Source organism: Apis mellifera, linkage group LG8, assembly GCF_003254395.2.
Source record: "Apis mellifera strain DH4 linkage group LG8, Amel_HAv3.1, whole genome shotgun sequence".
NCBI lineage: Eukaryota > Metazoa > Arthropoda > Insecta > Hymenoptera > Apidae > Apis > Apis mellifera.
In genome coordinates, this window is record NC_037645.1 from 8,688,544 (window position 1) to 8,703,122 (window position 14,579).

Consider the following 14,579-nt stretch of genomic DNA (forward strand, 5'->3'; position numbering starts at 1 on the left):
CGAAAATTCGTTTTTCAAATTAGAACGATCATTACATAAACACCGATATTCCCGTTGTTTCTCGCGAAAAATATTTCAACGCAACGTAAATTTCATCGCGCTCGTTTAAACGGGATTAAAAAAAAAAAAAAAAAAAAATCGCTTTTAAATTGGAAACGACCATCGACAAAACTAAAACGCTCGAAAAAGATGAGGTTAATGAAGAATTCGAGGATAAAAAAAGTTCATCAAAATTGGATATTTCTCCATGTTTATAAAACTTCGTTACACTCGTTCGAAAAACCGAATTAATACAAAGAAATCGTTTTCGAATTTCGATACGACTATTAATAAAAACTAAACTAAAACACGCTCACGAAGCAAATGTAGTTAATGACAAATTTCAATTAAAATTCATTGAACATTGGATTGTCGAGTTCTCAATGTTTATCGAACTTGGTTACAAAAAAAAAAAACTAGATCGATACAAGAAATCGCTTTCAAATTTAAAATTACTACTTGATAAAACTAAAACACTCGAAGCTGGCGACAAATTCCGGATAAAATTTCGCATTCCACATTTCTCTTCTCAAAATTAATACAATTAATTAACAAAATAAAAGAAAAAGAAAATTGCCTTCGAATTAGAATATTAAAATATTCCAAAAAGCATGGACGACAAATTCCAAGTAAAATTCACCAATATATTCCTCTTCTCATTTTCGAAAAATTAAATTAACAAATCGAACTTTCAAATTCGAATACCAAATTACTAAAAAAAAAAATACCAAAATTTTTCCATTCGAGAAAAATATCTCAAACTTCATTGCATTATCGTTAACCGGCCGCCGAGATTTTCGTGATGGCGTCATTGTCGACGCAAAACCGCAGTTTCTCTGAATGCGGTGAATTGACGGAGGTCCAGGATAATTGCAGGCGCGACGATGTTCGATCCCTCGTGCTACGCCACCTGGCCGGAAGTCGAGTTCCCCTGTCGGTTGATTGGATTCATCCCGATTGAATCTCAATTATAGGTTAGGTTAGGTCAGGTTAGGTTACGGATGTATTGTTGCCAGGAAATTGGTCGATTTAGAAATCTTGCGAACGAAGAAAAGTAATTATTAACGCGTCAAAGATGGACGTTCAAGTATTTTGACGCGTGTATTTTTGTTTAAAATTAAAGTTTTACCATTGAATTTTGACGTGTGAATTTTTCGTACATTTTTCTTTTATTTTATAAAAGAGTGATATTTGGAAGATGAGAAAAAAAAAATAGAAATAGAAAGTAGAATTTTCGACGCAATGGAAGATCTTCTTTTTTTCATATTATTCTACGAATGGATAAATAAATTTGAAACTCGATTTTGCATCGTTTGTACCCGATTGCGATAATTAGCCCAATTTCCTATAATTTTTTCATTGATCCCTGACGAGGTAATGGGAATTATTTGGCATGTCAGTCCCTGTCCTCTTTATTACGTAATCGTGTAATCAACGATGGTGTTCTGATTGCTTGATAGTGTGGACACACTTGTTAAACACGCTTGCTCCACGCTTATCTCGTAAGCCGTCTAATTAAATTTTTTTTTCCAACTATTTTTATCTCTTGAATCTTGGATGGAAAAAAAAAAATCCATCGACTTTCAAATTCCAAAAATTAAGCTTTATTATTATTCTTCAATTTATTTATTCCTCGTTTGAATAAATAAATTTAATCGTATGGAAAAAAAAGAAAAGAAAAAAGAAGAAAATATTTCACTTGGAAGGAGAGAAGACATTTTTTGCTAATTTTTTTCTTTCTTTTTTTTTCTTCCCTCAACTTTCTCGAGTTATCGTACGTATATATCCGGAATGCCAAGGCGGTGAAGGACAAATTGGAATCTTTGAATGGTCCTCGACAGTTCTTCACAACGACTCGCCTCTCTGCTACTCGATATCGAAAATCCTTTTCCCTCTATTCTACTCGACTCGATCGACTCCTTTCGTCCGCTGACAATACTTTCTCCCGTCGTTCCAGGGTCGTTCCTTGTTCCTTAAAGCGTGTCTCCTCGCGACCATCCATCCTTTTCTCCTCTTATCGGTTATTCCACCAAGTAGAAGAGAAATTGTTTCAAACCAAGCTTGAAAAGCTAGATTAAGATTCTATTTTGTGTGTATATATATATATATATATATCGAGAATAATTTTAATTTTTCGAGAAATTCGAAAGTAGTATAATTTTTTTTTTTTCATAATGAAACTTTAACTTTATTTCTTGTAATCTTATATCGTGCTACTTTGAATATCTAACCTCAGATCACATAATTTCGAAAGTTTCACAAAATTAAAATAAGAGAATAATTTTAATTTTCTATTTTTCGAGATTTAACTTTATTTCTTATAATTTTATATCGTGTTATTTTGAATAACCTAACCTCACATAATTTCGAAAGTTTCACAAAATTAGAAGAAAATGGAAATTAAAAACATCGAGAATAATTTTAATTTTACGAGAATTTTTTTTTTTCATAATGAAACTTTATTTGTTATAATCTTATATTGTGCTATTTTGAATAACCTAAGCTTAGATCACATAATTTCGAAAGTTTCACAAAATTAGAAGAAAATTAATAAATAAAATAACTTAATCTTAGATCACATAATTTCGAAAGTTTCACAAAATTAAAATAAGAGAATAATTTTAATTTTCTATTTTACGAGAATTTTTTTTTTTTATAATGAAACTTTATTTCTTATAATTTTATATTGTGCTACTTTGAATAATCTAATCATATAATTTCGAAAGTTTCACAAAATTAGAAGAAAATGGAAATTAAAAATATCGAGAATAATTTTAATCATTTTCTATTTTATGAGAATTTTTTTTTTTCATAATGAAACTTTATTTGTTATAATCTTATATTGTGCTATTTTGAATAACCTAATCTTAGATCACATAACTTCGAAAGTTTCACAAAATTAAAAGAAAATGAAAATTAAAAATATCGAGAATTTTTTTTTTTATAATGAAACTTTATTTCTTATAATTTTATATTGTGCTACTTTGAATAATCTAATCATATATTTTCGAAAGTTTCACAAAATTAAAATGAGAGAATAATTTTAATTTTCTATTCTTCGAGAAATTAGATTTTTTTTTTTTATTGATGAAACTTTATTTCTTATAATCTTATATCGTGCTATTTTAATAATTTTAATAATCTAATCTTAGAGTACATAATTTCGAAAGTTTCGCAAAATTAAAATAAGAGAATAATTTTAATTTTCTATTTTTCGAGATTTAACTTTATTTCTTGTAATTTTATATCGTATTATTTTGAATAACCTAACTTTAGACCACAATTTCAAAAGTTTCAAAATTAAAAGAAGGTGGACATGGAAAATATCGAGAATAATTTAACTTTATTTTATATATATATAATTATTCTATAATATTTTCAATTTCCATCTCCTTTTGATATTATGCAACTTTCGAAATTTAATATAATGAAAAAGTTAGGTTAGGTTATTCAAAATAACACGAGTTAAAATTACTTTAACTTTAATCGTAAATTGCTACCATTTTCGAATTCCTTTTGCACTTTCGACAGATGGAAACAGATGATGATCAGACTATTTTCTTAATTAACGATAATCGAGCGAATCGTCTGTAAACGTGTCGAAAGTGACGAACGACCAAGGAAATCTTGTCAAGCGTCGAGCTCGAAGAATCACGGAAATAGAAAATGAGCGATAAGAGAGAGAGAGAGGGAGGAAGGAAGGAAGGAAATAAACGAGGACCGGCCAACAAATCCGTTTCTATTTTTAATTTTTCCGCTTCGAAACTTCGACGAAACCTCTCCTCTTCCGCTCTCCCCTCCTCTCCATCTTCCTCTATCAACACTTTGTCACTTTGAATGCATTTCACGAAACGGCTCGTTGCTCAACCATCGCCCATGGATGGATTTGAATTTCCCTTTTAAAAACGAAGAATGGAAGAAGAGACTCGACACTTGTAAATGGTCGCACAATTTAAAAAATTAATGCATTTCTATGGCCTCGAATCGATACTACGCTCCTAGTATCCGCAACTAGATCGACAATTCAACCACGTTGTTGGCAAATTTTCCACCATTTTCTTCAAAACAACACCGAGTTCGATCCATCCAATTTCAATCAACTCCAAAGCGCGAGAAGAAGAAAATCTAAAAGAGAGAGAGAGAGAGAGAATAGAAGTTTATCAAAATTTGTTAGTTAAGTTGTAAAACTTTCCTCGAGGAAAATTCGAAGATCAACGTTGAGAATACGATGAGCTGGTTAAGGAAAAGGATGTTATCTAACATCCTGCAAAACTTTCGAAGAAGAAGAAGAAGAAGAAGAAGAATCGATACGATCGTTTGCAAAGAATTATGTAAAACGAGTTCCGGATCCCAGTAATTGATGCTTGGAGTGCATCGTTTGGTCCAATTAGCGGCGATAAAGCGACGAAAAGTACGAACGGCACGAAATGATCATCGACTCTCCAACACCCCAACTATTTCTTCCTTCTTTTATTTTCACCCGCCAAAAATTCGACAATCCAACTTCCACAAATCGACAATTTGCAACATCGTCGCTTTCGAACGTTCCATCCATCCATTTTTACAATCCCTTTTCCCGCCATTTTCTAACTTTTTACTATTTTTCCTTTATTTATTTTTTTTTTTCATATCCGATCGATCCATTCGTTTTTCGAACCGTATAATCCCCAATTGTCCATATCCTTCGCCCCTCTTTTCATCCTTTTAATAGCTCGACCATTTTTGCTCACCTGCGAGGGCTCTCCTCCTCCTCCTCCTCCTCCTCCTCCGGTTCGAGAGGCAATCACGCGTGAAATTGCTCTCGCAAATTTGTTTCTGTTCCGTGGAGAGCGCCGCGAAAATTCGGGGGAAGGGGAAGCCGAGGAAAACCGACCCATTTTGCACGGAATATTACCGAATTTTCGAAAGGGATGACGATTCATCCCCTCCCTCGAGGGGGAGGACGAACGTTTTCCATCTCGTTTTCACCAAAGTTTGGCAGAATTTCTCCGAAAATTCCGAGAAAAACACTATTCTCTCTCTCTCTCTCTCTCTCTCTCTCTCTCTCTCTCTCTCTCTCTCTATCTATCTATCTATCTATCTATCTATCTATCTATCTATCTATCTCTCTGTCTGTCTGTCTGTGTCTCTCTCTCTCTCTCTCTCTCTCTCTCTCTCTCTATCTATCTATCTATCTATCTATCTATCTATCTATCTATCTATCTATCTGTCTGTCTGTCTGTCTGTTTGTCTCTCTCTCTCTCTCTCTCTCTCTCTCTCTCTCTCTCTCTCTCTCTCTCTCTCTCTATCTCTATCTCTATCTATCTATCTCTCTATCTCTCTATCTATCTGTCTATCTATCTGTCTGTCTGTCTCTCTCTCTCTCTCTGTTTCGTTGTTTCTGTTTATCTATCTGTCTCTCTCTCTCTCTTTCTCGCTGTTTCTGTCTATCTGTCTCTCTCTCTTTCTCGCTGTTTCTGTCTCTCTCTCTTTCTCGCTGCTTCTGTCTGTCTGTCTCTCTCTCTTTCTCGCTGTTTCTGTCTCTCTCTCTTTCTCGCTGCTTCTTTCTGTCTGTCTCTCTCTCTTTCTGTCCATCTGTCTGTCTCTGTCCGTCGTCGAATTCGCTCGCTCAAAGGTACGTCAAAATTGAGTGGCGCGTTTACCCTGCTCTGCTGTTATTCGAGCGCAACGCTTTCGAATCTTCTTCATTTTTTCGATACGGGGCCAGGCGTGAAAGGATCCGTGAAAAATCCGAGAAATTGAGTTCTATTAACTTCTTTCTCCTCGTCGATTTATATATATTTTTTTTTTTCTCGCGAGCTTCGCTCGATATTTCAATTCGACGATTGAAATATTTAACAATATTTAGTGATCGATTAAATGTGGTGCAAGTGTTTCTGGATTAATTTTTTTTTAAGATTTTAAAATTCAAACATCGATACGTACATTTTGTTAAAGCGTGATTATTTTTAATCGCAATGAAATCCAATCCTGTTTAAAAAAGCAGTGATATACAATGGTGTATACATTGTATTTTTGATCAATTTTTTGAAAGTTTTGAAATAGAAATTTAACGAAACGTTAACATTAAATGAAACAATGCTCGAAAAATATAATGCATCTCATCGTTCTTTCACCGATCCACAAAATTTCTCGTCTCGATTCTTATTCCATTATCGATCGTAAAATGAAATTTTACAAGAAAAATAAAATACACGCGTAAAAGTATATATTTCTCGATCCAATTTCCCAACCCAACTTCCAAATCGACTTTGCAATCGCTCTCGAACATCATCCATCCATTACAATCAATCCTTTTCCCGCCATTTTTCAACTTTTTACTATTTTTTTCTTTTATTTCCATATCCATTCGAAGATTTTACAAACTTACTGAATCTCGTCCCGTTGATCGAAACGATTCGATTACGCGACGTAATAATACGCGTAGTCAGATGGAGAGAGAGGGAAGAGGAAGGGGGAGGGGGGAGAGAACCCAGCTGATCGGTTGAATCAGTTATTACGCGAATACGTCTCCGCTTGTTCCGTGTCGCCGGTGATTATGTTACGCGCGAGGAAATTCGATTTTCGCGCCGGTGGAGCGTGCAATTTCACTAGAAGTGATGGGGAAACGAGTGGGAGTGGGAGTGGGGAGGGGATGGGGAGAGGAGGAGGGGGGAGAGAGAGAGAGCTCGTCAGAGCCTAAAGACGGACGGTGCACGCGTCAGTAATTTTTAGTTACTTTTTCGTTTCTCGTTTTTCCTTTTAATTTAATACTCTATGACTTTTCGTCGCAATTATTTCGACGAGTAAATTTCAATCGTTCGCAATCTTTCGGAAGATTTCATCTCTATGTTAATAATTCGACGTGTTTTTCTTTTTTCTCTTTTTATCGAGGAATTTATCGAGAAGGAAATCTTGCTTTCGTTTTCCCAATTTGATGTTATTTCTAAGAGTGAGGTTAAGTCTAAAGGAGGAACTGCATGCACGCGTCGGTAATTTTAGTTACTTTTTTTTTTTTTTCAATCTACTCTATGATTCTTCCTAGCAATTATTCGACGAGTAATTTTTAATTCGCGAAATTCATTTGCAATTCAGTTTCAGTGATTCAACGTGTTTTTTTTCTTTTATCGAGGAATTTATCTAAAGGAAATCTTTTCGTTTTTGATATTATTTCTAAGAGTGAGGTTAAGTCCAAAGGAAGAATTGTGCACGCGTCGGTAATTTTAGTTACTTTTTTCTTTTTTTTAAATGTACTTTACGATTTTTTGCAATTATTCGACAAATAATTTTAATTCTGCAAAATTCATTTCCAAATTCGTTTTATGATTCGATATATTTTTTCTTATTTATGAATTATCGAGAAAAAATTTTTCATTTTTCCAATTTTCAGTGATACTTTTTTTTTCTACTTAATATTCCACACTTTCGTAACAAACGTGTCGTGAAACTATATATCGACTCAAACTAATGACACAAAGTTACGCATTAGCTCTGTAAATACTTGCCACTTCCAGATAAAGTATAATCTTAATGTATATCAGTACATATATATATATATTTTTCTTTTTTTTTTTTTTTACATATCTCCTTTGTGCATCACCATACATTATTATAAAAATACGTTATTAAAATTCTTGCTACGAGTAAAAAGAAGTAAATTTAACCAACGAACTCGTTTATTAAATATTACAATACCACATTTTCGTCTTTTTGAGAATTCCTTCTTCGCTTTGCCTTCTTGTGCTACGTTAATTTACTAATAAAATTTAACAAAACGATCAACTTGCTTCGTCCACGTTCATTTTGTTTCAATCTCGCGTGGCACAGGAGGGGAAGAAAAGCTTTCCACCGTAATTTTCATCGAGACTCGAAGGATTCGAAAGAAGAAAAAGAAGAAATAATATCCAACAAAGAATGATTTTGAAAACACGAGGGTTTTGAGAAAATATTTTTTCTCTCTGTTGAACAGGAGTAGCCTCTGAGCATGGAGTAGCGTCGCCCCATAGAGGCTTTCGATCGCTGCACGCAAAGAGGAAGGAACGCAAGATCGAGATGGATAAATACAGCGTCGAATTCCCGAAACACGAGTGGAGCCATCGACTCAGCCTTCGTAGCAGTCGAAGAAGTCACCAGGTAAATCGTAATTAATCACCTTTCCCCCGCCAAACCGCTTTTTCTTTCTTCTCTCTCTCTCTCTCTCTCTCTCTCTCTCTCTCTCTCTCGTTTACACTTCCTTATCCCTCTTCTTATATTCATTTCACCTTATTTTTCGATTCATATATATTTCATTTATTCTCTTAATTCTTTCCTCAGAGAAGAAAAATATTGATAAAATAATTAATTATAATATCTTCTTTGTCTTCCCTCATCTTCTTTTCTCTCTCGTTTCATATTTCCTTATCCCTCTCCTTAAATTCATTTCACCCTCACTTTTTGATTCATATATACTTCATTTTTTCTCTTAATTCTTTCGTCAGAGAAGAAAAATATTAACAAAATAATTAATTATAATATCTTCTGACCTCCATTTCTTCTCTCTCTCTCTCTCTCTCTCTCTCTCTCTCTTTCTGTCTGTGTCTCTCTGTCTCTCTCTCTTGTTTACACTTCCTTATCCCTCTCCTTACATTCATTTCACCCTCACTTTTCGATTAATATATATTTCATTTCTTAATTCTTTCCTCAGAGAAGAAAAATATTAATAAAATAATTAATTATAATATCTTCTTTGTCTTTTCTCATCTTCCTCCATTTCTTCTCTCTCTCTCTATTTCTCTCGTTTACTTCCTTATCTTCTTATATCATTTCACCCTCACTTTTCAATTCATATATATTTCATTTGTAATAAAATAATTAATTATAATATCTTCTTTGTCTTCCCTCATCTTCTGACCTTCATTTCTTCTCTCTCTCTATTTTGCTCTCTCTCTCTCTCTCTCTCTCTCTCTCTCTCTCTCTCTCTCCTTCGATTTGCTATACCTCTCATCAAAAAGAAAAAGGAAAAGGAAAAGGAAAGAAGAAGTTTCGAGTGTACGTAGAGTCTAAAAAAAGACTCACGAAGACGCTTAACGCGATAAGAAAAGTTTCGTAGAAATCGGAGAAATATTAAGAAAGTTTGCTTCCTCGAGTTTTTTTTCTTTTTCTTTTTTTTTTCTTTTTCCCCCGCTCGGCCACAGGGAACGTCGAAGCGACGAAGAAAGTTGGGTTTACTTATTCGGTGAATGAGAAACGATTTCACTGTTTCTCCACCTTCTTCCCTTTCAACTTCTTTATTTACCTCTTTCACTCCTCAAAGTAAACGTAACTACTTTAAACGATTGTCATCATCCTTATCACTCTCTGTCGATTCGTTCGATTTGAATATAGAAAAATATAGAAAATGATTTTAAAAAAATTGATCGATTATAAGAATTATCGTTTATCTTATATGGGGTAATATTATGAAAAAGATTAAAAAAAAAAAATGTAAGAATCAATTTCAGATTCGAATATATCATTCAAATTTGTCATTATACAATGTGTATCAATAACCATTTTTCCAAATTCTAAAAAACTTTATAATATAAAAGATAAAAATATTCATTTCGTATAATAAAAAAGATTATCGTTTGAAATATATCTTCAATTCCATTCTTAATTCAAATTTCAAACAGAAATATATATATATAAGTAATTAATCCATTATCACCATGTATTCTTCTTCCTTTTCTTTTTTTTTTAATTATCTCCAATCTCCGAAACACGTAACTCGACCCGTCCTCGTTCTCGTTTAATTGTCCTTAATTAGCAAAAAAATACACCCCGATAATCATTAATTAAATCTCTCATTTAATCTCCAAATCCCTAGAAAAAAAAAGAAACTAGGCGATCACCATTACTACTACTCTACGTGATAATATACAATCGACATCATCCCTGATAAATAATCGTGATATCTTGATAAATAATCTCGATGGATACGAAATGTTTCCAAATGTTATATATTTCGAAAATAAAAAAAAAACCGGCTCCGAAAAACAAATTTTCCCGATACAACAAGAGGCAGAGTTACGCGGGTGCATCGGTCGCTGCACAACCCTGTTTTCCCTATCGTTTCGAACGCCGTAAACACCGCTCGCTCGTCCGCGCTTATCCATTATTCAAAAGTTTATTTCCATCCGGGTGTCGCAAGTCATCACGTCCACGAGTCGTCCACGAAAAAAGAAGCGAGAAGAAAAAGTAACTAATCCTGTTTTACAGTTAGGGAAGAAAATTGAGAACTGTCTCCATCCCCCCCTCTCTCCTCCCTTTTTAGTGTCTAATTAATCGAACCGTGGACGATTATCCTTCCGTCCGTCGATTAATCTTGTGAATCTCCGTTTCGCGTAGGGCTTACATCGATCTTAGTTACGAAACGGTTCGGCGAGGACTAGTAACTAGGGAGAGGGGGGCTAGGGGACCCCAGACGGCGGGATCGAGAAAGTTAATAACTCGCGTCTCGAGAATCGATTCGGAGAAGCACGAGTCGTTCGGCCACGACCCTTCCTCCCTCCCTCCCTTCGCCAGGCTATAAATTGATAAAGTTGGCCGCGAAACTTGCCGGCCAACGAAACTGTGCGCGCGTGGTGATGGAAATTGTTCCCGTCGAATGGAATGGAAAGGAGGTTATAAACCCGCCACGAAGTTGAATAGAAGGAATATTGACTGCTGTTTCCCAAATATTCGAAATGGGACGGGATCGCGATGACCGATCGAGCAATAATTTTTTTCACCAAGATTCTAGTTACTTAAGATCGATCGGTAAAAAAGGAAACTATATATCGTTCCACGATCTTCGGTGTATCCGAGTCGTATCAACGTTGACGACGTATGACGATTTTTCGCGATTTTTCGTTGACAAAATTGGATTTCTCCCTCCCCTCCCCCTTTTTATATAAAATAATACAAAAGAATTTTCGAACGTTTTTTTCAGTCGGATTTCCCTTTGTAACTCGACGCCAAAGTCGCCATTACTGCGTTCAATGTTTCGGATACCTCTTTGCGTTTTTTTCGCCGTTGATTTTTCGTCACGTATCGAAAAGATCGGATCGTTAACGATTTTCGATCGAACGAATCGTTAAAAATTTCCGAGCGAGCAAGTTGGATAATTAATCGTCGAAAGGGAGAAGGATGAATTCGGAAAATTGCGAGTGGCCGGTGTTCCATATATATTTATCCCCGTTATCCCCGCGATTATCATCGCGTTAAAATTTGAGCTGATTATTTCGACGATGGCCACAAGTGTCGATGGAGGAGTGGCCGGTTTTCCGTTTCAACGACCAATTATTACGACCAGTATTACCGCTATTCAATTTCAAAATCAACCCCGCATATTTGAGGCAACCGCGAAATCCAAGTTTCTCAATGATCGCGCGATATATAAATTTAATCGTTGTTTCCAACTTTATTATTCAATCTGCATACACACGTTTTAACTGGATTAAAAGAAACGCGGTCACGGCATTTCTCATCCGCGATGTAAATACGATTATAAAAAGTAAAAAAAATTGGAAATGGAAAAGTCGAGGCTTTAAGGAAAATGATGATTTACTTCGATATTCAAGTCGCCGTTTAAACGCGTTGAATTTTTTTTTTAATTTGAGGATTCGTCGGTAATATTATTTTTCTACATGCTTATCCAATAATCGAATATTATTCGATTTGATTTTTGTAAATGTAAACGTAAATTCTATCGAAGAAAAATCGTTATCGATAATGTTATCGATAGAGTGATTTTATATATATATATATTTTCGGAAATTTTCTATTATTTTCGTCATTAATGGTCGTAACGCGAAACGATAATAATTATAAACCATTTTAACGAGATGTCAATTACAAATTTGATTCTCATTAAAATAATATCCACCAGTTTCGTTGTCGATTATATTACCATGGGTCGGTAAATCGCGACCGATCATCGAGTGAATATCGGAGCGAATAATTAATTACGGATCGAAATGTTAATAAACTAGGATAGATCTCATCATCCCATTTTCAAAATTAGAAGGAGAAAATTTAGGCGTGAAACAATTTCGTCGATTCGATTAATTATAACCAATGAAAAATTCATTCAATTTTTTCCTAACCTAACATTCGATCTTGCATCCGAAACGTATTAACACGTATAAAATATTAACAGTATAATTCGATATATATTTCAATTTTTATACTTATATTATTTTATTTTATACTTATATTATATTATATTATTTTATACTTACATTATGAATTCACTTCTTTCAATATATTATTAATTTAAATTATTCGTAAACGCTTCTAAAATGAGGAGGTAATGAGAGGCAGGATAAAAAGTCTCTAGATAAGGTCACTAGATATATACTTATATTATATTATATTATTTTATACTTATATTGAATTCACTTCTTTCAATATATTATTAATTTAAATTATTCGTAAATGCTTCTAAAATGAGGAACAATGAGAGGCAGGATAAAAAGTCTCTAGATAAAGTCACTAGATATATACTTATATTATATTATATTATTTTATACTTATATTGAATTCACTTCTTTCAATATATTATTAATTTAAATTATTCGTAAATGATTCTAAAATGAGGAATAATAGGAGGCAGGATAGACAAAGGAAAAAGTCTCTAGATAAAGTCACTAGAAACGAGATACGATGCAAAAGGGGACAAGGGAGGGAGGAGGGGAGGGAGGGACAGAAAAGGAAAACTTTTTGTCACGCGATAGTCGCGCGTTCGATATTTCAGGTTCGAATTGTTTGAAAATTTGTGCCGGTTGACACGTTATCGGGCTTTTCGCACGTGCACACGTAATCGAAGAATTCACCGAATGTTTCGAGCGCGATAAATTTCACAGCGAGGTCCCACCGTGGAACGATAAGAGTCTATTAGCGAGCTCACGTATCGGTTTTCTTATCGTTGGCTGCTAACTCAATTTTCATTAGAGAAGCTCGAGCAACAAGTTCGACGAAAAAATATTCGATTCAGAGAGGGGAGAAAAGAAGAAGAAGAAGAAGAAGGAGAGAGAGAGAGAGAGAGAGAGAGAGAGAGAGAGAGAGACAATATCTCGAAAATTTTTTCCATTCTTTTTCTATTTCGAAAAAGAGAGGAAGAGTAATTTTTTTTAATGAACGAAATAATAGATTTTTCTTCTTTTTTCGAAATCGTGATCGATAAAAATTCGAATCTAAATTCGATCTCCTTTTTTTTTTTTTTTTTTTTTAGGAAGTCAATGAGGAATTACTGCAATCATTAATCCTTTTGTAGTTTTATTAAATCCAGGATGCATCGGCTGTCAAAAATCACTACAAATCCGCGCAACGTGATATTTTTATGGCCTGTCCGTCCAACGAAATAGCACATTCATACAGGCGCGCACGAACTCGAACAAAAAGAAAAGAATAATGGAAGAATTTCTCGTCTATTAGTTTCGTTTTCCATCTTGAAACCGATGAATGCGAAATTATGAGAGATATCGAACGGAAAGAGAGAGAGAGAGAGAGAGAAAAAGGATGGGTCTCGAATCGAATTAACAAAATTCCTTGATACAAACGTCGGGAGGAACAATAGATCGTTCGACCGGTGGATTAATTCGCACGGCTGAATGGAAATAATAAGCTTTATGGAAGCTTTATCGATCACCACGTGGAAGATTAATGTGTCTCTGTTTCCTATTGTTCGTGTATCGGAATCGCTTGCCATCCGTGCAACCAGAAATTTGTATATTATTTTATTAATATATACGCGTAATTCGAAAGAAGAAAATGATATTTCATGAAATTTTGAACATATATATATATATGAATATATAATTTTCGAGAGAAATCGTTCGTGAATGTATTTCGAAAAAAAAAAAAAAAAGAAAAATATAAATCATAGATGCAAGGAAAAAATATTTTTCCCTTCGTCTCTTTTATCGTTCCAATTTTTCCCCAGGAAAAACAGTGTCGATGCAAATATTAAAATAAGGATATACAAGTATTCCTTCTTGTTCCACTTGTAAAATCTACCCAGTATTTTACTATCATTTGAATCACAATACTTAGAATTACTTTTTTTCTTTCTCGCGAGTTTCCTTTGAAAATTTTTTTCTGGAAATATTGAAGCAATGGAAGAAGAAGAAGGAGAGAGAGAGAAAAAAAACTCTAGGAAACCAGCGAGCTGAAGAAAAATAAAGTTTAAAAATCCACGTTCCCGTTAAAAAGTCGATAAATTTCTTGGGAAAGAATCCCAAAGGGGGATCTTTAATTGCGTCAAAAAGTTTGCTCGGATGATTAGAATGAGATGTTGTTGTTAATTCTCTCGACGATTGTTGTTGTTGTTGTTGTTGTTTGTTCGCCTTGCTCTTCCTTCCATTTTTTTCCAATACTAAAAAAAAAAATTAAACAGATTTTGTTGTTTCGATTTGTTCGCCTTGTTCTTCCTTCCATTTTTTTTCCAACGATAAAAAAAAAATTAAACAGATTTTAAACAATTTTAAAAAATTGTTTAAAACAATTTTTGTTGTTGTAAAAAATTTAAACAACGTAACAAATTTGAATCAAGTCGAATTTCA

General features: G+C 34.0%; 2 protein-coding genes across 6 annotated transcripts in view; one reads left to right on the top strand and one right to left on the bottom strand.

The window, feature by feature from the left end:
- The window catches only part of LOC551409, a 73,422-nt gene that overhangs the window by 22,623 nt on the left and 36,220 nt on the right, over positions 1-14,579 (bottom strand). The gene's annotated exons all lie outside the window — the stretch shown is intronic.
- LOC726514 (adenylate cyclase type 6) overlaps positions 1-14,579 on the top strand; it is a 99,865-nt gene that overhangs the window by 8,330 nt on the left and 76,956 nt on the right. For 3 of the 4 annotated variants that reach the window (XM_026442278.1, XM_026442279.1, XM_026442280.1), the window contains exons 1-2: positions 5,591-7,010; positions 7,988-8,151. In XM_026442278.1, coding sequence (XP_026298063.1) covers positions 6,956-7,010; positions 7,988-8,151 — 219 coding nt within the window. In that variant the 5' untranslated portion in view covers positions 5,591-6,955. Of the gene's footprint in view, positions 1-5,590; positions 7,011-7,987; positions 8,152-14,579 lie in introns of those variants that run through there. The other variant, XM_016913410.2, reaches the window with a different exon arrangement.